The sequence below is a fragment of the Lissotriton vulgaris genome, chromosome 9 (genome assembly GCF_964263255.1).
Source record: "Lissotriton vulgaris chromosome 9, aLisVul1.2, whole genome shotgun sequence".
Lineage (NCBI taxonomy): Eukaryota > Metazoa > Chordata > Amphibia > Caudata > Salamandridae > Lissotriton > Lissotriton vulgaris.
The window spans coordinates 595549557-595574608 of NC_141697.1; the positions used below are offsets into that span (position 1 = coordinate 595549557).

General features: G+C 51.3%; 1 protein-coding gene across 2 annotated transcripts in view; it reads right to left on the reverse strand.

Annotated features, from left to right (window-relative positions):
- GANAB (glucosidase II alpha subunit) overlaps window positions 1–25052 on the reverse strand; it is a 300835-nt gene that overhangs the window by 253925 nt on the left and 21858 nt on the right. For both annotated transcript variants that reach the window (XM_086938196.1, XM_086938195.1), the window contains exon 2: window positions 12803–12904. In XM_086938196.1, coding sequence (XP_086794322.1) covers window positions 12803–12904 — 102 coding nt within the window. The remainder of the gene's footprint in view (window positions 1–12802; window positions 12905–25052) is intronic.

Genomic DNA, 25052 nt, shown 5'->3' on the forward strand with positions numbered 1-25052 from the left:
CTATGGCCTTCTGCGGATGATTAAAAAAAAATCTTCCCATTCTTCCTTTTATGGCCAGAAGATTGTTAGTACAAGCATTGATCCTGTCGAGGCTAGACTATGCGAATGCTATCTATCTTGGAGCCCCTGCGTCCACCACTAAAATATTACAGACTGTGCAAAATTCTGCGGCCCGGCTTTTAAAGGTCCCTAAACGCCTTTCAGCCAAACCTGCTCTAGACCTCATTACATTGGCTTCCAATCCAAGAAAGGATTCAATTTAAGGTTATGTGCATCGCACATAAATCACTGGCAGGAAAAGGATCCTCACTGATTCAGGCTATTGATTCTTCCCTACCAGCTCAAAAGAACCCTTAGATCAGAGGGTAAACACCTCCTAATAGTCCCAAAAGTTAAACAAACAAGAAGTGGAGGCCGTATATTCTCAAATAGTGCTGCCAAGTTGTGGAATCGTGTTCCCCTTCATATCTGCTCCCAGTCTAATCACTACCTTTTTCGTAAACATCTCAAAACTTTTCTTTCCCCCCCGATATGTTAGGAGTTTGAATTAGTGTTCTCTAGCGCTGGGATGCCCTCGGGTAACCAGGCACTTTTAAAGTGCTTTCTCATTCATTCATTCTTTTTTTTTTAAATATCCTTTATTGAATGCATAGGATAAAAGAAAACTTGAAAGATACATCATACTCATTTCCACATCTCAGAGATGTCTGCCATGTTCGCGGGGCACATTACACTATATAGCAGTTCACTGCGTCATACATCATGTCAGTGGTTCATTACAAATGTCCCAGCCGTGTTGGCGCAACAAAGGAGATGGCATAACAAGATAAACAATGAAGGGGAATAAGGGAAAGGGGGGTTATGGTCATCAAATTTGAAAATGTGGTGCGTGTGTCAGGTTGTGGGTGCATCGATGCATTGGGGGCTCGTGGGTGCTATTGAATCGTGGCTGTGGGCGCGAGTCCTGCGTTTGGGAGGGCAATGGGTCGGCGGTGGTAGGCGTTGGGCGGGATATCACCAAGGCGGTCAGTGTGGGATGTCGGCAACTAGCGCGCCAATGGTATTTTTGGGGTGGTCGTGTATGTTCCGGTCGGTGGTGCCAGGGTTGTGGTCTATGTGTCCTCCACTCCGCTCAGTGCCTCTTGGTCTCTTCTAGAGGGGGAATCATTTGGGGGGTTCCTTACTAGTTGGCATTCTTTGTGAAAGGAGCTTAGCGTCGCATCCCACAGCGTCGCGATTGGGAACTGTCTCAGTCCAGCGGTTTCCTCATTATGTAGGGAGGTGCTTTCCGCTCTCGCCCAGTTGTCTAGGGAGGTGCGCCAGTGTTCCGTCAGGGGTGGAGTAGCCCGCTTTCAGTGTTTCGTGATCAGCCTTTTGGCCGTGAGGAGGCCAAGGTCCCAGAAACGAGAAGGTACTTTATAATGTTTGGTCCGCTTGTATAGGCCTAAAAGGCATGGCTGTGCATCTTTCCAGTATCGGTAGCACAGTCTGCCAGTATGTCTGAATCTGTGGGCATTGCCACAGCGTATGTAACAAGTCTGCTCTCACCAGTGCATATCTTGGGCAGCTAGCTGCGGCGCCCAGGAAGTACTGGTTAATCTGGTCAGGTGAGAGGTACGCCCTATGCAGTATGTAGAACTGAATCAGTTTGAAGCGCGCGTTGCTGGGAATGTTTTTGGGGCCCGTTAGTACCATTGTCCTCTCCTTATCTGTCCAGTCTCGACCCCTGTCAGTTGCCCATTTATTACATAGTGGCTGTAGAGTATGTTGCGTGTGCGACAATAGCGCCCGAGTCAGCCAATGTACCACATGTGTGCCATTTCCCATGACATGCAGGTGCTGTATCAGTTGATGTGTAGGTAGTTCCTCTGTGATGTTACCCCACCGTTGCGTGTATGCCATGACTATTGAGGCGTGCTGTAAGAACTGTCCCGCTGGGAGACCCGTGTCATTGGCCAGTGTCCCGAAAGGTATCAGGGTACCCTCGGCGTATAAGTCCGCCATGGTGTCTACTCCTGTGCGTGTCCAATGTTCCAGTGCCGCTTCCGTGACAACGGAAGTGGCCTTTGGGGTGCCTAGGAGTGGGAGTGCTGGGGCACATGGCTTGGTGTGTTTTGTGAGCCGTAAGCTTCTGGCGTAGCATCTCATCGCCACTTCTACATGTGGTTGTGACGATTTCCTCGAGCGTGCCAGGGGGTGGAATAAGGCACGAGTCTGTGCGGAGGACAGCACCTCTGTTGCCGTGGCCGTTTCCTCCCGGTTCTTTCCCGCAAGCCAAACAGCCACCCATTGTAGCTGCGCAGCTAGATAGTAGAGTTCTAAGTTCGGTACTGCGAGGCCGCCATCACGGACTGGCGTATACAGTTTCTGCAGGGCCACTCTTGGTCTCCCAGTAATCCATATCAGGTCCCTAATCATGGTTGCTAGGTCTCTGAAGGTACGGACCTGCACGTATAACGGGATGTTGGCGAAGTAGTATAGGAGTCTGGGTAGAACAATCATTTGTCAACGTTACTCTGCTCGGAACATTGAGTGGTATGGTCTTCCAGAAGGCGATTTGGGACATTATGGATGTTATGGCGCGCCTTAGGTTGCCGTCCAGAATATCCGGGGGTGTTCTGTAAATATATATTCCCAGATACTTGAATGTGGTTTGATGCCATGGCAATTGTTCGCCATTAATCCTAATGTCAGGATCTGGAATGTCGGGATTGAAGGAATATGCCCCAGATTTGGCCCAATTCACTTCAAGGCCTGACATGGTCTCGAAGGACCGGAAGATTTCTGAGAGTTCCGGCGGTATGTGGGTGAGGTCCCTGACATACAAAAGCAAGTCGTCTGCATACAGCGAGACAATGTGTACACCGTCCGCTAGCGGGATGCCCCAGTGCGCGCCCCTGTTGCGCAATATCTCAGCGAGGGGTTCTATCGCGAGCGAAAAGAGCAGTGGTGACAGTGGGCAGCCCTGTCTGGTGCTGCGTCGTACCCCAATGGCGTTGGATAGCAGCTTACCCGTGCGGACTCGCACTACTGGGTGTCTGTACAGCAATCCGATCAGTTCAATATAATCATCCCCTAACTCGAACTTGCGCAACACTGACAGCAGGTAGGGCCATTCGACCAAATCGAATGCCTTCTCTAAATCCAGAACCAGGCAACCAGATCTCGGCCAATCCTGTACTGCATATGTTTGCACCCGGAAGAGTCTCCGTATGTTGTGGGAGGTGCATCTAGTGGGCACGAAGCCGTTCTGGTCACTGTGTATCAAGGCGGGTACTAGGGCTGCCAGGCGTCGGGCTAGGGTCGACGCCAGTATCTTGTAATCTGTGTTCAGCAGCGCTAGAGGCCTATATGAACCTAGGAGCGTGCCATCTCGACCCGGTTTAAGAAGGGACACAAGGGTCGCCTCATTCATCGACTGGGGCAAAGCCGAGTCTTCCACTGCCGCTGCGTATACCCTGAGGAGCTCCGGGATCAGGATATCGGAACAGGCTTTATAATATTCCGCAGGCAGTCCATCGGGGCCGGGGGCTTTGCCATTCGAGAGGGCAAAGATGGCCTCACGTAGCTCATCCGCTGTCTAGTTGGTCATCTGTTAGGGTTGGCAGCACGACGTCGTCCAAATACGCATCTATAGTGGGTTGTGTTGTTAGAAGGCGGGACTCATATAGCGCCCCATAGTGCGTCACGAAGGCCTCGTGGATCTTCGCCTGGGTGTATACCTTCGGGCCAGCGACAGGTTGTATCGCCGTCACGGGCGTTGTGCGCTCCTCACGTTGTATCAACCAGACCAGCAGCTTACCAGGTTTGTCTCCAATGTGATGTGTGCGAGCTGAGTGGGCCGTGTAGTTAATATGTTTCAACCTGTCAATCAGTCTATCATGTTCCGCCCGCGCCTCTAATAAGTCAGTGTCTGCGCCCGTAGCTGCTGCCTGTTCCGCCTGCAGCAAGCTCGATTCTAAGCGTCTGAGGTCAGCTTCTAATTGTCGTCGGGAATGGGCCCGAGTGCCTAGACATTGTCCCCCGAGGACCGCTTTAAAAGCGTCCCATTCAATCTGTGGTGTCGATGCCGTGCCAGAGTTGCCCTCAAAATATTGTGCAGTTTGTGCGCTTATGGAGCCTCGAAATGGGCCGTCTAGTAGTAGGTCGGGCTGTAACCTCCACGTAGGTAACGGGGCCAGTGGTTGCTCCCATGAGAGATCTAATAGATGTGGGTTGTGATCAGAGTGTGTGCAGCCCATATAGCTGGTATCTGTGACGTGAGGCAGGATCTCACTGGTGACCATGTACCTATCTAGGCGTACATGTAGGGCGTGAGCTCCCGAATAATATGAGTAGACTCTGGAGTGTGGGTTACGAGAGCGCCACGCGTCATGTAGATCCCATTGTGTGGACCATGCCTGGAGTGCGTTCGCAGTATTTTGTGCCTGTGAGTTGGGTGGTGGAGGGTGGGAGCGGTCCAGGGCTAGATCCAATGAGCTGTTGTAGTCCCCGCCGAGCACCCAGGGGATACCATGCCAGGGGGCCAACGTGTGTGACAATTGGGCAAGGAAATCCGTCAGTCCCGCGTTAGGCGCATACACTGATGCCAGTACCAGTGGGTTCCCATCCAATCTGCCGTGGACTACTACGTATCTCCCCCCGGGATCTATGTGTACGTCCAGTGTGGTGACCCACACCAATGTCCCCTTAGCATAAGACGAGAAACATGTAGCATATAATTGCCCTCGCCATCTGCGACGTAGCGTGGGAGTTTCCGTGGCGCTAAGGTGTGTTTCTTGTAGGAGGGCGATTTGTATGTGATGGCGTTTGAGGTACGAGTAGATTTGGTAACGCCGGAATGGTGTATGTATACCCCTCACATTCCATGTACAAATCTTAATGGCTGACATTACATTTGTTTAATAACGTTCCCCTCCCAGGCCGCCCACCACCCCGCCGCGCAACCCATGCTTGCCATCGAGCAAACATTCCCTGCAATCGAGCAGATACTCAAGTTGGCACTCCACTTCGCTGAGACCAGAGGAGGGGAAGGGAACATGGCTAAAAGAACAATGAGCCAATGAACATCATGAACAGTCAAAATACCAAAAGGTCGGATGCGAAACGTGCTCCCGTCCATACTCTCTAGGAGAGCAACCAAATTTAAGTCTAAGGGGGTGGTTGTGCTATGCGCACTTGATCAGTTGTTTCAAGTCAGTAAAGTTATTGCATGAAGGCCCACTGCCTTCCTGGGAGGAATGTGCCAGTCTATACCGCCCTTGCATACAGGGAGCCCCAATTATACATGCATTTAAACATTATACTTTACGCGTCCCAATCGAACTGCCACCAGGCGAAGCGTCTCTGTAGCTGCACCCTGGCCAAATGCGGGCACGTAATGCCGATTAGTGGTCTCTTGCCCGCTGGGGAGGCTCCTGGTGTGCGTTCGCCGCTTGTCCGATTTTCAGGGTTAAGGGCGCATATCGCTGCTGTGTGTGCTTCCTGCTGTCGCAGCGCTGCGGTCTCGGTAGTGCGTTTCTCCAGAGCCGTTGTGGTGGTGCTGGGCAAATGTCTCTGCAGATTGCCAATTACGCTGTGTGGTTAGCTGATGTAGTCCGCCGTTTGGGGAGTGACATCCGGTCGTTCTTCCGATGCTGGGGAGTCCGGTACACCATAAATGGCTTCGTCGTTGCTGGGAAATTCCTGCGTGCCGCCGCCCGCCACGTCGCTCTGCGCAGGGGATCTGCTGAGTTCCATCAATAGGCGGAAGGCATCCTGTTTCTCCTGTCGTGCGGCGTCCGCTGGGGGGGAGGAGGGGGGGGGGGGGGGGGGGGGGGAGTTCTTGTCTCGGTTCTTGCCGCGGCCTCTGGCGGGGTCCAAGTCTTCTTCTGTTGCCTCCGGGTTGTCGCCGGGGCGCAGGTCCTGCAGTCTTTCTGGGGTCCGTATCTACGCCACTGTCCAGCCATGATTCCACATCCGTGGGGTCTGTGAAGAAATGAGTTAGTTCCCCGGCCACAACTCTCAGTTTCGCAGGAAACAGCAGAGAGTATTGCAGGCCTATCTGTCTCAGGCGCTTTTTCACCGCCATGAAGGAATGTCTTTGCCGCTGTACCTGTATGGTGTAGTCCGGAAAGAACATTACTGACGCATTTTCAATCCGGATCTCTTGGGAGTTTTTGCGTTTCGCGTAGTATGGAGCCCCTGTCTCGGTAGTTCATTATGCGGAGCAGCATGGGCCTCGGGTTGGAGCCTGTTGTTAGAGGTTTGGTAGGGACTCTGTGAGCTCGTTCTATTACGAAGTGCGGGGAGAGAGATCCCTCCGGCAGTATGTCCTTCAGCCACTGTTCCATGTGTTCCTCTGGGGATCTCCCTTCCCATTTCTCCGGGACCCCGACCAAGCGCACGTTATTCCTGCGTGTCCTGCCTTCCGCATCCTCGGCTCTGTCCTCCAGGAATTCCACCCTGTTCAATAAATCCTGTATTTGCTTGTGTGACTGGTTGGCTTGAGGGTGAAGCGATTGCATAGTGTCTTCCAGAGTCGTGGTGCGTTCCGCCAGTTTCTTATGGTCCGCCCTTAGGTGCGTCAGGTCTATGACCACGCTGTAGGAAGGTACATCCTGACTATGGTTGCCCCCAACTTTTTGCCCTGTGTTTTAGCTGGTTTTGGACATAGTCGACCTGGGATCCTGCCAATCAGGACCCCAGGCCTACTGCTCTCTCTGTAAAATGGATTCCATGCACCTTAGGTGCATTTCCAATTGGTACTGGGCCACCCTATCAGACCCTGTAACTCAGGGCATGGGTGTACCCAGGGCTGCCAGGGGCTGCAGAATGTATTATGCCACCCCTGGCTGGCCTCCTAAATTTGACACAACTGGCTGCATGACAGCTGGGGCAAAGTCGTGTAATCACCCTTTGCTGTAGGTGTAGTATACCTATACCCAACCCTAAAATGGACACACAGATTCCTATCAGTCACTCCTATGGCAGGCCTTAACAATCCTGAAGGCAGAGTGCTTGGAATCGTGTGAGATGGTGCTCTGGCATGAGCTGAGCCTGTCTGCAGCTTGTAGAACCAAGTCCTAATAGCTGTTCCATGATATCGCATACCATATACTCTTAAGTGCATTATAATCCTCGCGGTTAAATGCTAACTTTGGTATTGCTTTATCAAAACATGTCGAGTAAGGTGTCATACGAATTGGAATACTAACCCCTCGCCAATTCTGGCGACGGGGTTAGCATTCCACCCTTCTAGAGGGACACGACATGTATGTAACTGTGAACCCCGGTTAAAGTTAAACGAAGCCTCAGCTCCACAAAATGGATGCTGCCACCACAGACACGAGTCTGACCTCCTGCTGCTGGGAGTCCTTCCAGCGAGGGAGGCCTGGACAAAGGGTTTCCTGTCCGGGGCGGTGCTAGCACCGTCCCAGACATGGTTTTGTGTATCCTGGGTAGGCAGGGCTTTTCAGGAAGGTGACTGCTTGAGTGGCACCCCGGTGCTCACTACGCATAGGCCGGTCAGAACCAGTTCCAGGGGCACACCAGCCCCTGGCCTGGGGAAAGTCCGGCATGGCAGAGGGGTGTAACCACCCCCCTCCTAGTCCCACCCATAGGCAGGACCTAGTCAACGGGTCAGCCCCCTTTTTTAGTATAAAGATGGGAGCGGGCCCCCTGTTCAAATTAGATCATCTTTGGAATCAAGACACGACTTTCTGCGAAAGGACTTCAAGATTTCTTCCTCAAGATTCTCCCTTGTGGCTAAGGAGTAGTCACCCTGCATCCGCAGGCACCATCCTAAGAACACTGCGGTCTGCTGCAAGTCCTTCACGAATCCGACGACCCAGCTCGACGAGACCCGGCTTCCCTGGCACCTCTGACCTCTACTCACCTCTACAGCAAAGCTGAGAACTGTGAGTGCGACGAGACCTCGAGGGACCGACGATCGCCAAGACTGCACGACTTCTTTGTAACAAGCCCACCGAGTCTTCCACTGGTGAGGGCTTTGGGGTCCGAGAAGCCCCAACCCTGCGCAGCTCCAGCACCCAAGATCAGCCTCCCTGCATCTCCACGATCTGCGTGGGGCCCTTCTGCTGTTTGCTGTGCACCGCGTTGTTTGGCTACTAGCCGGCTGGCTTGTGGCCTTCTGAACGACGCCCGAAGACATCACTGCTGCTGGTCTGGTTGCTCCAGACTGGCCCTTGCTTCCTTCTTCAAGAGAGGCACCCCGGACCCTCCTGGTCCACTCCAGACGCCATTTTAGGTCCACCGCGTGGGCTTGAATTTGCCAAGGCTTTGTTGCCCAATCCTGGGTCCAGCGACGCCGACAGCTTCTATCTTCGTGGGACAGCTCGCTCCTCCATCCTGGTCGCCGACAACGCCTCCTGGTCCGTGAGATCTCCGAGCACAGCGTCACCCACTCGCCTAGTCGAGGTGGCTACCATCCGGTGCCCTCCTGGTGCCCACTGACTACTGGCTAGTAGTCACGAACTTGGTCCCCTCTGCTTTCAGGTGTCATCTTCCTTCGATCCAGGCTTGGATCCATCGAACTTTCTTCACTGGTCGCCTGCCAGCAACTTCTTTCTTCCAGGCTCCTGGTCCGTCAACGAGGATTCCCGACGTCCTTTGAGTCCTATGCAGCTGCAGCCCCTGGGCTAGGTAACTTCGGCATTTCGGTGCCCCAGCATAGCCTCAGTATCCAAGGGTCAGAATCCACTTTCGTTTTCTTCCTACCAGGTCGGGTTCGCCCGAGAACACTAACTTTGCAATTCCTAGCTACCATAGACTTTGTCCCGCATCTCGCGTGAGAGTGCACACACTGCACCCGAGTCCCCTGGGTCTCCTAGAAGTAATCTAACGATTCTATAGTCAAGTCCTAGCGATTCCAAAGCCTATTAGTACTGTACTTACCTGCTAGTAATTTCGCATTCCACTTTTCAAGTATATGGTTTTCCGTGCCCCTCGGGCATTTGTATATACTGTGCTAACTTAAGTATTTTTGTAAGAGATTTGGTTTGTGCTTAGTACCCTGTCCTCATAAAGAGTACAGGGCTGTTGTGATTCTTAATAAATAACTGTTTATTTTCATAACACTTGTGTGGTGTCCTTTCACTTGGTGTTCAAGGGGTATATGTGGTATAACAGCTGGCTTAACACGCCCTCTCGAGTCTTTAGCCTTAGACTGCTCGTATCCACGCTACTAGGATAGCTGGTCTATAAGGTTGACTTACAACCAATCATCAATGAGGGTTGCTGGACTGATACATAGTGTTCACTAGAATAGTGAGCACTGCATATCAGGCCACCTTCTCACACACGCTATCAATTTTGGTGGCCAGGGAGGTGCGGGTCAGTTGTATGGATTCTTCCAGTCTCTCCATTGCTGCCAGCATGGTGTCTAGCTTCGCCGCTGTTTGGTCTGGGTCGTTGCTTTTCCCGGACTTGTCCATTTTGCCCTTTGAATTCGTGCCTCCAGTCCCGGTTCGTGTTCTAGGCCCGTTAGACATCTGTGCCACGGTGCTGCTCCCGCTTTAGCGGCGAGGTCCACCTCCAGAGGGACAGCCTATGCGTGCGTCTGTCGTGTGGCGGGGCAACGGACTATCTCCCAGTGCTCACGGCCTGTGGGTGGGCAGGGGCCCGTGTCCGTGTCCTCGTGGCGGCGGCTTACAGCACCCGGTGTCAGCTAGGCTGCCGCGCCTCTGTTTGCATGCGGCGTGGGGCCGGCGCGTGCTTCCCCGTGGTGAGTCAGGTGCGATGGTGGGTCGTACGGGCCACTGCGCCGCCTATGTAGTGCAGGTGGCGCTGTGGCGTCGTGCTTCCTCAGCTGAGGGCGCCCGTGCGTCCCCGCCGCGTTTCGCCTGAATGCGATTGATCTGTTTTACAGGCGGAGCTCCTCAGGGTGCTTCGCAGTTGCGTCGTCAGAGCCGGCCGTGACCGCCGCCTAGTCGCGCGCCACTCGTGGCGGTGCTGCTCCTATCCTGCGGGTCGCCAGGTGGAGGGGTAAGGTCCCTGGCCTCCCCGGAGGGTATAGGTAGGCCCCCGCAACTGGTGGAGCAGCCTCCCCCTTCCTACCTCCGGCCCGTGGCGGTCAGGCCAGCTCCATCCAGCTGCACTCAGCCTGCTGTCCGGTCAGGTGTCGAGGCAGCTAGTACATGATGTGTGGGCTCCCCGGTCGGGTCAGGTCGGGTCCCGGGCGCCACCTCCACGCCACAGCTCCGAGCGTCTGCCTCGTGTGTAGGCCGCAATTTCAGGCCTTCCGCGTCCGTCGAAGCCCCGGACTTTCCTGAGCGCCTCCCCAGGTCGGGTGCGACGTGTGCTGCCTCAGCGCCGCGGAATCCCCGGTGCATCTTGTGTGCACCGATCTCTCCTAAAGTCGGCAGAATGCTCAAGGGTGACGTCCCTCTGCAGCGCCGGCGGTTTTCGGCCGGCTGTGAGCGGTGTATCCCCGGATAAATGCGCCGGAGAGCGGAGCTCTACCCCAAGGCGGCCATTCCCATTGTGGGCTTAGCCACGCCCCGTCACTGGCTTTCCTCATTCATTCATTCATGTTATGTGTGCATGTTTAGGAGAGTAGAGTTAGAAGTATAACTCACCACCTCAATAGTGGTACGGGTGCTTCTCCTACACCCAGTGGTAGAGACTGTGTAATTACATAAAGGCTGCTCTTCATCTAGATGAAATTCAATGTCCCCGGAGGGTTGATTACACCCTTACTAAGGATGCCCACCTGAAAAATGCCAGACACACTGAGCCATGATGACAGAACAAATGCATTCACAATGCAACTGTTCAGCAACAAGAGATGCACAGGTTATAAGTGTCAGCTGCGGCAAATGGTGTTCGAAGCACATGACTTAAAGGCAGAGTGAAGCGACTTCAGCAGTCCAAGCTGAAACAAAAGGCAAGGGGCCAAGGGGTGGGGAACAGGACATTAGCAAAGAAAAAAGACCAACGTGTCAGGGCAAAGTCCCTAGGTAAGAATTTGTGACCGAGAGATAAGCTAGTTCAAATTAACAGGGTTCGATGGTAAAAACATGTACGGTTGGGGTGCTCGCTATACTGGTGCTCAAAGCTTTGGTTATGATCACAGCAGAAGCAGTTTGCAGCCCATCTTCCGGTGATAGGTACCCCAAAGGTTGAGAATTCAAGAGGGATAGGACTCAATAGTACTTTCAAAAACGTGGCATTTATTAGCCGTAGAACAACGGCAACTCCGCTTCTTGTTAGTAAATGTTTTGCCCTCTTCAAACTCAAGGTCACATACCCCAATCTGACAACCTCCCCAATGCATTTCACAAAACATTTTGAGAAAGATCTTTTAGTGAATTAAAATAAAATCATAAAGACACAATTTTTTATGAAATATACTGGTTTGCAATAGCTGCACTCATGCGTGTAGGAGAAAAAGTTCCCAGGTAAGGAGGCAGACAGTGCTCCTACAGATTTGGCCTGGGTACAGATAAGACAAGCATACTCTCAGACCCTATAGTTATTTCAGTGCCGAGGCAAATGCCCTGGTCTCAACCTAGCAGGAGGAGGGCATCCCATAAGTATAGCTAAGGTAGCTCATAAGGACGACTACATAAGATTCAGCATTAAACAGAGGCTAATTTTATTTTGTTGGGTGCTCTTTGTTTGGAGGATCATGATACAAGTTACCCCATCACATCTTTTGTCCAACCTTAGTTACATCAGGCTTACAGGACACACATTTTCACAGCAACAATTCGAAGAAAGGAATAAATGACCTGCGCAGGATGTGAATTCACAACAGCAGTTACTTAAAATCCTCACTCCGCATGAAACTTTTTTGGCCTGTATCTTGCCAAATATTCTGTGGCATCCTCTGGAGGTTGGAGCATGGTTTACAATAAACTTGAACTACTAAGACTAATGAAGACCACATCCTACTTGGGAGGGGTTTATACAGTGTACATCAGTACACGAGGTAGTACACGAAAAGATTGAGGTTAGTATAAAACAACATCACTGAGTGAATGCAGGATAAAGGCCTCTGTGGCCCCAGAGCTACAAACTGAGCACAACATATGCACAATCAGGGAGACCCACAAAGCCCACCTTTGCAGACATCCGGACAGGTGAGGCTGGGGAAGGAATAAGGGAAGTGAAAGAAAAATCTCTTCTGTGGACAGGAAAAAGAGACCTAGCTGAGAAAGCAGCACAAGGCAGATGAATTTCAATTTCCTGGGTTTTGAGTGCTCTAAATAAGGAGAGCTGTATTATTATTGTATGACGTTTGTGTTTTTGTAAAACAGTCCAGTGTTCAGATGACCAAAGTCCATGCTAAACAAATCTTAGATTTTTTTTTTTAAACTGGACATAATCATAAAAAAGTCTACGTTTTCATAGCAATAGGTACCAATTATTAAAGTTTTGCCTAGATTTGAACTAATGCCCTGTGACTGCACTCTGGTTGAGATGCTACCAGGAGAGTCAAGAACACCAAACTAGGGAACCAGGACTTGGCTTACTAAACACAAAAGAAATATATGATGTACATGTTGCATGACAGAAATAGCTCAATGAAGAAGGCATAGATCACAGGCAAAGTTCACATAAGGAAGAAATGCTCCTCAAGGGAAGGGCCAGCAGGATGAAGACAATTGTATCATCAGCAAAAATAACATGCCAGATGGCAGCTCATCTACAAGGCACAGGCAATGGCTGCTCTATGCTAAGGTTTGCAGAAAGCGGCATAGATGTTTGCTATGAGTACGACTGAAACACTGCATATTTGTTCCTTATAGGAGGATGGCAGGGTGCTTTACACATGAAAAATTCAATGACGATGACTTACTTGCAAAAGGAGCTTTGGTCACAAGTCTTGAAGTTGCTCCGGTCGACAGCCAGTGAGACCGAGAGGTAGAGGGAGGTGAACAGGATGAATCTCACACAAAACCTGACAAAAAGGTGAAAGGGAGAGAAACGGGTACAGCCAACATCAGTTAACTATTCACACAACATTTATTATCTGGAACCTGAAGGAGAAACAATGGTAATGAAACTCGCTTGAAATTAGCAAACAACAGAGATGGACAAGGAAACAGTATACAATCCTAGAAAGAGAACTAACATGCAAGATGTTTATCAGAGGCAGAGCAACTAACTACCCTGCAGTAACCCAACAACTGGCAGAAGGCGTTAGAGAGAAAAACTTGCAGTAAACCAAATACTGGCAGAAAGCATTAGGGAGAAAAATATATCTATCAGCGAGCAGGAAGATTTTGCCTTAATTTGTCCGATTGAGACAACGTTACTATAAACAGCTGTCTACAGGGAGGTATAATTTCGATCTCTTCAGCGAGCTTTAAACCGCATTATTGACCCCACACCACAAGTTGCTGCGCTGGGTCTTTTGGAGGGTCTGTGAGGCAACAGATGCTTGGTCGGGCTGGGCATTTTTATCGCTAAGAGGTAATGCTTGAGTGAAGATCTCTGTGGCGCCTCCCTGGAATGCCGCTTGGCGCAGGGCAATGGACTGGTGAGCGAAGATGGAGGAGGCCATCTACAGGGCCCGGGGTTGCCCCCACAAATATAGGAGAATACGGGGTAGATGGTGGAACCATTATGGACTGGAATGATTTGCAGTGTGAAACTGTATTTATTGCCTCTCTTATCTTTGCATCTGGTCATCAAGTTTGTATTGTGTTCCATAAAATCACAAATGACACTGAATTTTAAACTGCTAAATGAATTCTGGACTGGTGTCAATTATTTTTAATAAACCATAACCAAAGTAATAATACTATACAAATTAAAGTGATATTAAAATCATCATGTCTAGTATAAAGGCTTGCATTTTTTTTTTCATTACATTTTTTTTACTGCCGTTCCAAACTTGACATGAGGGAGAAAAAAGGATTGGTGTTGCTACAGCATGAAAGTTGGATGTACATCATAAAAATAGGTTTACTTCACATGGCAGCTAGTCTCAGATTTAACAAAAACGTCGATCTCCATTTTCCACATGGGATCAACAGTGGTCTGCGCAGTATTTTAGACACATTGTCACAGAAACTGTGCCCCGAGGGTTAGACACTGAAAAAACTTTAGGAATGCTTGCATGAACAGAGAAAATGGGGCAGACAAAAAAAGTCACAGGAACCATCCAGTGATAGCTTTTAACACCACACCCAGTCTGGTCATGGTGCAGGTTTTCTTGGGTTGCAAAAGCAAGGCAGCTCCTACACTTAGCAAGCTTATTTTCCTTACAATTCGAATTTGGTTTTTTTATTTTTTTTTTCTTAATGGGGCTTCCCTCATAGAAGGTTTTACAAGTGACACGTAAATTGATTATTTATAGTCACAATAGCATTATAATATCCAAGTCTAGTTGTCTAAAGACCAAAAAATGAATTCACAGAATACTTATAAATAAATACTTGACAATTATTAAACATAAAAAAGATCATTTGAAACAAGTATTAATATACAAAGATTCTGTGTTCACAATATAAATATTTGCAGAAAATCTTTTAACTTAATAATACTGTTCACATAGTCAAATGTAAAAATATCATGATTCGATCAAACGGGGCACGACAGAGGCCATCGTCATGGGATGTGCAATTTGAAATTCAGTCATCCCCTTGGGGACACCTTTTTTCCTCAGTGTGAAAAGAGGATTCCAAACAATTGTTCCTTTTGTTATGTACGTATTTTTATTCTTCTTTCATTTCTCTTTTCGGTATGTTTAACATTTTTTTTATCTCTGAGTTTTTCTGTCATGTTTATACCAGCGACACAGTTATATTTCAAGTCCAATGCATTTCGGGCATGCTCATAACGCCCTTCATCAGGGAATCAACACTATAAACAAAATATAAAAATAATGAGTAAATGTACTGTGTGTGCATCATGTTCAAACTAAACTGAGTCTAAAACAAAGCCAAAATGAAAAAAACCTATCCAGTGCATATTTTACCAACATCACCGTTAACAGCTCAAATGCCCGTGACGACACAAATAAAGTGCAGCTTCTCTCAGTATCACTTACATGTCGCTTTTGCACACCTTCAAACTTCGTGTTTAACTCGCTGAAACGAAACCAGTACAAACTATAAGAATCCATGTTATATGTTATGCCACATCTCCCTAACTTAACAGCACAAACATAATCAATCTTCCTTTTACGAACTAACCTGAACTGCGGTATAATGGCATCTTCATTGCCTTCTTCCCGCCAAACTTCCAACAACCTCCTTTACGATCATTCTCCATATAAACAAACAACGTAGTCCGCTATAGGTTGATATTCCGATCACGTGATCTATCAAACTAAACAAAATACTACGAACTTCATAGCAATATATCCAAACTAAAGCTTCACCTTGAAACTACGTAACTCTATCATATCTCATAAGGCTAAGGCTAACCGATCCGGTGTATGGCTTGTGCAAAAATAATAATCCAATTCAAACATTCCCAAAAATCAAAACGATACGGGGGGCGGGGGGGAATGTTAAACATACCGAAAAGAGAAATGAAAGAAGAATAAAAATACGTACATAACAAAAGGAACAATTGTTTGGAATCCTCTTTTCACACTGAGGAAAGAAGGTGTGCCCAAAGGGATGTCTTTAGTGTCCCATTAAAGACACGAGTCGTGATTCACAATCAGGCGCCCAGGGACGTGGTCGCCACCTACGGAGCACCCACAACGGATACAAATTTTTGCATAATTTGTTTAGCTGTGCACTAATCCCTATCTGAAGTAAACATTTTGAAATTCAGGACACTTTATTTATTTTATTTATTTATTTTATGTAGTTTGTAGAGCGCGCAGCTACCCCCGAAGGGGTGTCCCGGCGCTAAAATCCAGAGTTACCAAGGGAAAGGGGAAGTGAAGCAAGAGGAGCAGTGGGGAGACTAAAGTCCGGAGAAGAGCCAGGTTTTAAGTTTGGCTCGGAAAATGGATTCAGAGGGACAGAATCTCAGCTCAATTGGAAGGGAGTTCCACAATTTGGCAGCAATGACACTGAACCCTCTGCCACCAGTTCTAGATAATCTAAAACGGGGCGAGATCAGGAGGCGGAGGTCATTAGATCTCAGGGATCTGGTGGAGCGGGATATCGAAACCCGTTTTTTCAGATAAGTAGGTCCGAAGTCGTTGACGGCTCGATAGGTGAGGGTGAGGACCTTGAACTGAATGCGGCTAGCCACTGGAAGCCAGTGGAGTTCCCTCCGATAAGCAGAAACAGATTGACGGTACGGGATATTACCGATCAGTCTGGCTGCAGCATTCTGGACAGTCTGCAGCCGGCCTATCAGGTACTGGGGGGCACCAGCATAGAGGCTATTGGCATAGTCCAAGTGGGACGTGATGAGGGCTTGGGTGACTGTACGGCGGGAATCCAGGGGGAGATAGGGAAGGATTTTTCTTATCATGCGCAGTTTCATGAAGCAGGCGGAGGTGACTTTATTAACCTGGGTTTTGCATGACAGGGAGTCATCAAATTGGAAACCTAGATTCCGAGCCGAGTGAACGGGGGACGGGGCGGGATCAAGCGCCGTGGGCCACCACCAGGAGGAGGGGATGGAGGTTCTCTGATTGAAAAACAGAACCTCCGTTTTGTCTGCATTCAATCTGAGGTGATTCGCGGTCATCCAGACACTGATGTTGTTAAGGCATTGGCGAAAATTGACGAATGCAGAGTCCGAGTGGTCCCTGAAGGAGAACACCAACTGTGTGTCGTCAGCGTAAGAGACCACCCTGACTCCGTAGGACTCCACAACGTCGGCCAGGGGGGCAAGATAGACGTTGAAGAACAGGGGGCTGAGGGCGGAGCCTTGCGGCACCCCACATGACAGAGGTTTTTTCTCAGACTTGAAGGGACGCAACAGTACCCTTTGACTTCTAGATGAGAGGAAGGACTCGATCCAGCCGGGATATCACTCCTAAATTGATAAAGTAATATATGAATAGTTATCAAACAAAGCTAGTGCGGACCCTCAAGAAAGAGTTGCTTACAGTTTCTGTAATAAGCCACAAAAGTAATCAATATCTAAAAGGAAAACGGCTCACTGGATAACTCTCTAAAATGTAAACAAAACATAACTTTTCAGTATTTGAGGACACTCATTCCAGAGGTACCCCTCACTCACAATTATGCCAATTTGAAATCAGACTTTAACAGTTATCCGTACTGATAATATTATATGCATTGAAGGCACACATACGTAAATGAAATTTTGTTTCATTAACAAAGGCATATGTTCAGTTGAAAAGCCTCTAAGAGAATGAGGAAGCAGTTACTTTGCTTTCATTTCCAGATTAGATTATTGCCTCTACAGACCTAGAAAGAATATGAACTACAAACTATGTACCCTGAAAAAAGGAAATGGCTCAGGTGGGTTTCCTAGACTTCTCATCTCTTTTGATTAAGTACATAATACTCCACCCTGGACAACCACAATACTGCCCTCTGCACAACTCTGCAAAACAGTAGGTCAAAGTCGGTTTCATCAGCATTTATTGCATGATGTTTGGACAAGTGAAAGGACAGGGGAGCGCTGTCTGCATTAAAGTGCCCTAAAAGAGTAAGAAGTATAGTCCATAAAGTGATGCTGTAGATAGAGCTAGTCAAAATATACTGCAATAGAAAATATATTCCTCCAGCCACCACCAACCCTACGTTATGTCCGCTACTAACAATGGAAGTGATTCTTGTGTTAGACAATTGCTTTTAAACAGATTAACCTAGGTTCAAGATAGAATATAAATTATATTATCACGTCATTTAATTCACATTATAAAAAATTAAGTTGTAAACAAAGTTTAGAAAGAAAATTCATATATTAATTGTTCATCACCATAACTAATGTTAAATTGTGCATATGGGGCGTGGCCAAGATGGCGGGGTGAGCGGACGCTTCCTCCCGTAGCTCCTCCGGCCCAGCTCAGCTCGAGCCCCGATTCCTGCGCTTCTCTCCCCCCGCGGCTGCATTGCGGGCGAGAGAACTGTGCCGGAGTTCTTGGGGCACATTTTGATACCACTTTGACTCCTGTTGCCCCGGGGGAAGTGCCCGAGAAGCTTGTTCAACGATCGGTCCGAGGAGTGGAGCCTGGATCGGCCCGAGGAGAAGAGCCTGGAGGCGGAGCGTGTTGCGGCGCTGTCCGCGCGCCTCGGCCGAGCCGAGTGCTGAAAGCTGTTGATCCCGAGGGAGCAGACTCGGCGGACTCCGCGGAGTGCGGGGGCTTCCTGGCTGGCGCCCTTGTGGCTTGAGTCATCGCTGGACAACTGACCCCAGACCTGCGTTGGCGATCTACCCCCTTGCCATGGGTGTTGGTGTGTGACGCCATGCGGACCCCGGGCCTGGAGGCGGGGGACGGCGGAGTCTGACCGGCGACCGCTCTGAGTGTACTACCCGATGCGACCGGGGGACGCGGGTTTTGCACCTTCCCGACCCATGGCTGTTCGAGGGTCGCCTACAGACTTGCTGGCCTAGGCTGCCCTCTCGGGTTCCGCCCTCCCGCCATTTTGTCACTGAGGGACTGGCACTGGCGACCCTCGCCCGCGCCCTTGTCATACGGGCGCCTCAGTCCATCTTGGCGCCTATGCCGTCCTCCCTGGAAGTACACGGCTGAAGGACTCCGGCCTGGCCCCTGATCACCGCCCTGACTGGCTCGATGGTCGTCTCACCCTGGCCTGTGCCGCCATTTTGTCGCCTGTGACGCACCGCCTTTGTCTTCGGCGAGGCCTTCACATCTGCTGCCCACGAGCGGCCGGTTCTAAGCTTTACCCACCGCGGAGGCCAAGATGACTGGGAGAGGAGGCGCGAGGCGGGGGGATTGCACTCTGCCGGACATGCTCAGCAGGGCCCAGCAACTGCGAGACAGGACGCAGCCGTCCCCGGGGTCCTCCCGGGCCTCAACGGATGCCACCGGAGGCGAACCTCCAGTCACGAGGTCCTTCATGGAGGACTTATTCAGCTCCCTCAAGACCGAGGTGGCCGGAGAGGTCCGTGAAGTGCGTAGAGAAATCGAGGGCCTAGGCGAGCGGGTCGACACAGTGGAAACGGCAGCCCAACGTCGCGATGAGGAGATTGTTCATCTCCAGCAGGACGTTCTCCGCCTACGGGAGCAGTGTGTCGAGCTCCAGGCCCACTCTGAGGACCTCGAGAACAGGTCCAGGCGGAATAATATCCGGGTGCGGGGCGTCCCGTCCGTGGATGAGGGTGCGGACCTGGTGGCCTATCTGCAGGACCTGTTCCGAGACATCTTGGGAGAAGGAGCGGACTTCCCGATCCGCATCGACAGAGCGCACAGAGTGGGCCGCCAGCGCCAGTCATCGGCACCCCCACCTGATATCTTGGCATTCCTGCCGGATTTCCCCCTCAAGGAGCGCATTATGACGGAGGCCCGCAGGAAGCAGCCACTATCTTTCTGAGAACGACCCGTGGCGCTCTATTAAGATCTGTCCGCCATCACGCTGCAGAAGCGCAGGTCTTTCCGCATCGCTACGGACTTTCTGCGGGAGCATGAGACGGCCTACTCCTGGGGTCACCCCTTCCGTCTTATCTTTCGATGGAATGGGGTGCTACACCAGCTGCGCTCCTTACAGGATGTTTGTGGGGTGCTGGGACTCACAGCTACAGAGGAGGAGGGAGCGACGCCCGCATGGAGGCGCCCCGAGCGAAGGGGCCGAAGGAGGTCGAGGAGGCGCCAATCGTCGGCGACGGCGAGCCGCCCTGACTCCCCCACCATCAGGGCGGATATGGCGGAGGCCCTGAGGACTGCGGCCAGGAACTTGCCTGACTCTAATGGCGTGGCCCAGACGGCCTAACTTCACTCCGGGGGGAGAGACTCTTAGCCTCTACGATGCTGGGTTGGGGCTGGGGGTTGGGGGGGAGAGGTTGGAGGTGAGTGGCTGGACGTCCACTTGACTGTTTTCTACGGACTCGCCTGTTTGGGCTAGACTGAGACAATGGGGTGTTTTTTCCTGTTTTTGGTTTTGGCTGGTTGCCATGGGTTGGTTTTGGGGGGGTTCAGGAGTTGGTTTGATGTTGGGGGGGTCCCGTCCGATGTTGTCCGAGCACATGCGAGGCCGCCTCTGGCCTTCCCCGCGCACCTGCCCCGCGCGCCCCCTCCACTGATCCCTCGCTTGCTACATAGCGCTTTGCTTCCCTGGGAGCGATGCCGTCCTTGAAAGTAGTGACCCTTAATGTTAAGGGTCTGAACAATCCTGTGAAGCGTAGGGCGATCCTTTCCCTGCTAGAGGGTTCGCAGGCAGACATCTGCCTCCTGCAGGAAACCCATTTACTCTCTAAAGATTGCCATAGGTTGCGCTCTGCCAAGTTTCCCACGCAACTCTTTTCCTCGGCAGCGACTAAGACTGCGGGGGTAGCCATTCTTCTAGCCAGCTCCTTTAGGGGCGAGGTGTTGTATAAACATGCCGAGCAGAAGGGGAGGCTCCTAGTGTATCGCATGCGGCTGGGAGGTGTTGCCTTCACGGTTGGCTCCGTGTACAGCCCGAATGACCACCAGGATTGTTTCCTGGAATCTGTGTTGGTGGACGTCACTGCCTCGCCCGATCGCCACGTTATCTTGGGGGGAGACCTGAATATGGTCTTCGACTCCGCCTTGGATAGGTCTGCCCAGCGCTTTCCGCAGACGGGGGAGCTTTCTAGAGCGGTGCAGGACCAGATCGCAGAGATGGATCTGCATGACCTCTGGCGCAATATGCACCCCACCGATAGGGACTATTCTTATTTCTCCCACGCACATCGTACTTATTCGCGGTTGGACTACCTCTTGGTGAGCGGCCCGCTTCGCTCGGCCGCCACGGCGGCAGACATCGGAGTCTTGTCCCTGTCCGACCATGCACCGGTTTCCGGAGTATTTGCTTGGCCAGCGGCCCCCCCCCTCCAGAGGGATGTGGCGGCTTCGGGACACGCTTCTCCATAAGAAGTCGGTGGTGAAGCGAGTGGGGGAGGTCATTCAGGAGTCCTGACCCACAATAACAACTCCGACACGTCCCTAGCGACGCAATGGGCGGCCTTGAAAGCGGTCGTCAGAGGGGAGTTTATCTCCATTTCCTCGGCGGAGAACAGGGAGCGGCAACGTAAGAGGGATGAACTGACGGCGCAAGTCAGGGAACTTGAACAGGTTCACCGCCGGACGGGGGCCCCTCGAGTTTGGAGGCAGCTGAAGGCGGCGAGGAAACTCCTTTCTGCGCTGGACCTGGACCGGGCGGAATATGCGGCGCTGCGCCTGAGGCATGCCTTTTACACCGGCGGGGACAGATGCGGTAAGCTCCTGGCCCACCGGCTCAGGGCTGCGCAACAACGCAACGTAGTAAAGGAGCTAGTAGGCGCGGATGGGGTCCCGGTTTCCGGTGACGTGGAGGTGGCGGATTCCTTCCGTGCCTTTTACGAGGCGCTGTACGCTGCAGAGCCCTCCCCACCGGGAGAGGCTGAGGCCTATCTGGAGTCAGTGACCCTCCCGGCCTTGGATCCCGCCCAGGCGGACCACCTGGAGAGGGACATTCATGTGGAGGAAGTTATCTCCGCTATTGCACGGTTGAAGCACGGCAAGGCCCCGGGCCCGGATGGCTATACGGCCTTGTTCTACAAGACCTTCTGTCCCACTGTCGCGCCTATCCTGGCTCGCTTGTTCAATTCCTTCTCTGAACCGGGGGCCATCCCACCGGACCTTCTCTCGGCGACTGTGTCGGTTATTCCGAAACCGGGGAAGGATCGGACTCTGTGCGGCTCATATCGGCCCATCTCGCTTCTAAATGTGGACCTCAAGCTTTACACAGGGATCTTAGCGGCCAGACTGGGACTGCACCTACCGGGTCTGGTGGAGGCGGACCAGGCTGGTTTTGTACCCGGTAGACAGACGGTCGACAACACCAAGAGGGTGATGCATGTGCTAGAAAAGGCCTCACGCGTCCCGGGGGAGCGGATGCTGCTGTCGGTCGACGCGGAGAAGGCCTTTGATAGGGTTCATTGGCCGTACCTCGAGCTGGTTCTCGGGAAACTGGGGATCGGCGAGAAGTTCCGCACCATGGTCTTTAATTGTTATAGGAGGCCGTCAGCATCGGTGCGTGTCAACGGGCACAGCTCCAGCAGCTTTGCCATTGAGCGCGGCACGAGACAGGGCTGCCCCCTTTCCCCGCTCCTGTTTGCCCTCTATATGGAGCCGTTTGCCCAGAGGATTCGCGATAATCCGGACGCTATTGAGGTGAAGATGGGTCAATACACTCACACTGTTAGCTTATACGCGGACGATGTCCTGCTGACCCTGGATGACCCCAAGCGGTCGCTCCCTGCCTGTGTCCAGGAATTGAACGCCTTTGCCCGTGTGGCGGGCTTCAGAATGAATATGTCTAAATCGGCCGCCCTGGATGTGTCACTCTCTGTCGACACCAGGCGGGACCTCCAGCGTCTCTTCCCTCTGCAATGGTCCTCCTCCACGGTGCCTTACCTGGGGATTTTGCTTGCACCTTCGCTGCCTGAAATGGTCGCAGCTAACTATTCCTTCCTGGGCAAAAAGATCAAAGAGGAACTCGGCCGATGGAGCAAGGGCCTGCTCTCGTGGCTGGGCCGTATCGCAGCGGTGAAGATTGTCAGGGTCTCACTTATCTGGTTCTCCAAGGTCTTGCACGGGAACAGAGATGCTAGAACCCAGATCCCCCTGAGCAATGTCGGTGGGTCAGATCCCTGAACCCTCCTTCATTACCCCCAGGGAAGGGGGTGTGGATAAAATAACAAACAGAGAAGAGAATGATCCTGCAAGGGTTCCTTCTGGCTCTGCCTTCTGATAAATTGGTAGGTGTGTGGAACCTAAAAACAATAACACAACATTACCCTCCTGCTATCTATTAATCTCTAGTCTATTCTTAAATGCATGCCTTTTCTCTGCTCACCCACCCTAGCGCTGCAGGACCTTGCTCCTCTTCTTATGTATTGGGTTGGCGTCTGCTCAGCTACCTGTTGTCACTATATAACAAATAACAGCAATGAGTTAACTTGGGTTTCTTGTAACTGTGGCAGAGCTCTACCTAATTATCGTGGATTAGGAAGTGCACTTACTTTTCTGGCAACTGAGTCTCCTGTTAAAATGGGGTTCTGTTTTATTGTCTTATTCCTATTTGTAGTTTGGCTAAGAATAACTCTGTCCCTTTTTTTTCTCCTTGTAGGTTTACAGGGTTCCTTGAGTAGTCTCTCAGCTTATCTGGTAAGTTTTACTCTTTCTTCACTTTTGTCTTTCTTAGCTTTTCTGGTTAGTATTACTCTTTCTTCATTTTTGTCTTTCTCAACTTTAAACACGCGTTACAGTTTTTTCAGTATTCTGACTTGTTGAATCTCAGGAGTCTTTTGGATTAGCTAAATATATATATATATATATATATATTCATTTATTTAACATGACATTTCGTGAAAGAATTGCTGGTTTGCACTTAGCTTGTTGCCTTCTTGACGTCTCGCGCTGCAGGCGCCTCTCGCCCGGACTCGTTCTCAGGAAACTCGAAGCCTCTGACAGAACAGCCGGCGAACTCTCCTCAGCTGTCTCCGACAACGGCTGGAGGCTTCTTTTGTGACGACCGCTCCTCTTCAGCTTAGCGGCAGTGGCAGCGCCTGTGACACGAAGAGCGCGTCTCAGGCAGATAGCGGCTGTCAAGGTCTCTGACTAGAAAGGCGAACGTTCGCAATGTTCAACAGACTCGCGCTTGGCTTGTTGCGCCGAGTCTACATCAGCGAGTCCACCCTAACTCTTCTATTCACTAAACTTATTGTACTTTTCAAAACTAAGACTATAATTCTTCTTCAGCTTGACACGACGAACCTCCTCAGCTAGGGTCTTCAGTGAAGTGCGTGTTTTTCATGACGCTCGCGCTTCACATAGCAATCTCAGCACCTCGGATCTGGAAGACTAGAACGTCCATTGTCTTTTACACTGGCCACGACGGCGGCCATCTTGTATCTCCAGGATCATACTTTATCTACCCAGGTGTTTGGAGAGCATCTTGATTTTCTCCTTAACGCAGTCGGATTGGTAATGACAGAGCCCACAGCTGGAGTCCTGACAAAGATGACGATACTGCCTCAGATCCTGTATCTTTTTCGCGCTCTACCTCTCCAGCCCCCTGTAGGCTGGATACGGCAGGCGCAGGCTGACATCTCCCGCTTTGTGTGGCAGGGCCGTAAGCCTCGGATGAAACGGGTACTCTCCACGCTTGCCCCGGAGGCGGGGGGTCTCGGTGTTCCGGACCTCCGGAAGTACTTTCAGGCGGCGCAGCTCCGATACTTGGTGGAGTGGAGCCGGTGGGAGTCGGACAAGCACTGGCTCTTTCAGGACCAGGCAGTGGCGGGCCGTACCCTCCAGGAAGTCCCATTCCTGCGGCGCACTCATCGTTCACACTTATTGCTGGCAATCCGGACTTCACTCCGGGTCTGGAACCGGGAGCCTTTTCCCATTGGGTGAGCGCGGGATGTAGGGCACTTTTTCAGATCTACGGACCGGAGGGTGTGCTCCCTTTCCAGCAGCTCCGACAGGAGTTTGGCCTGTCGGAGGGGGACAGATTGCGTTATATGCAGGTCCGCCACTGGGCTCTTCAACCCCCAGTGCGCGATGTCGCTGCCCGTTCGATCACGCCCTTTGAGCGGTGGCTGGTAACCCGGACCTTGGATGCCAAGCTTATTACCGACTTATATAAGTTTCTCCAGCCCCCGCCGTTTCATTACCATAACCCAGGGAGGGAGCGCTGGCACAGGGAATTGGGCAGGACCTTGAGCCATAAGGAGTGGGACAGGATCGCGTATCGGGCGAGGCACTCTGCGTACCACACTGGGCTGACGGAGACCTTTACTAAGGTGTCCACCTACTGGTATTACACCCCGGAGAGGCTCTACGAAATGCACAAAATCAGCGATAAGGGCTGCTGGCGTGGCTGCGGACAGGAGGGTACTCTAACGCACATTCTCTGGGAGTGCCCGGTACTGTCGGCCTATTGGAAGGAGGTCTTGGATGAGGTGGATAAGCATTTTGAGATCGAACTCCCGTGCTTCCCGGCGTATGTTTTGCTAGGCCTCCCCAATGA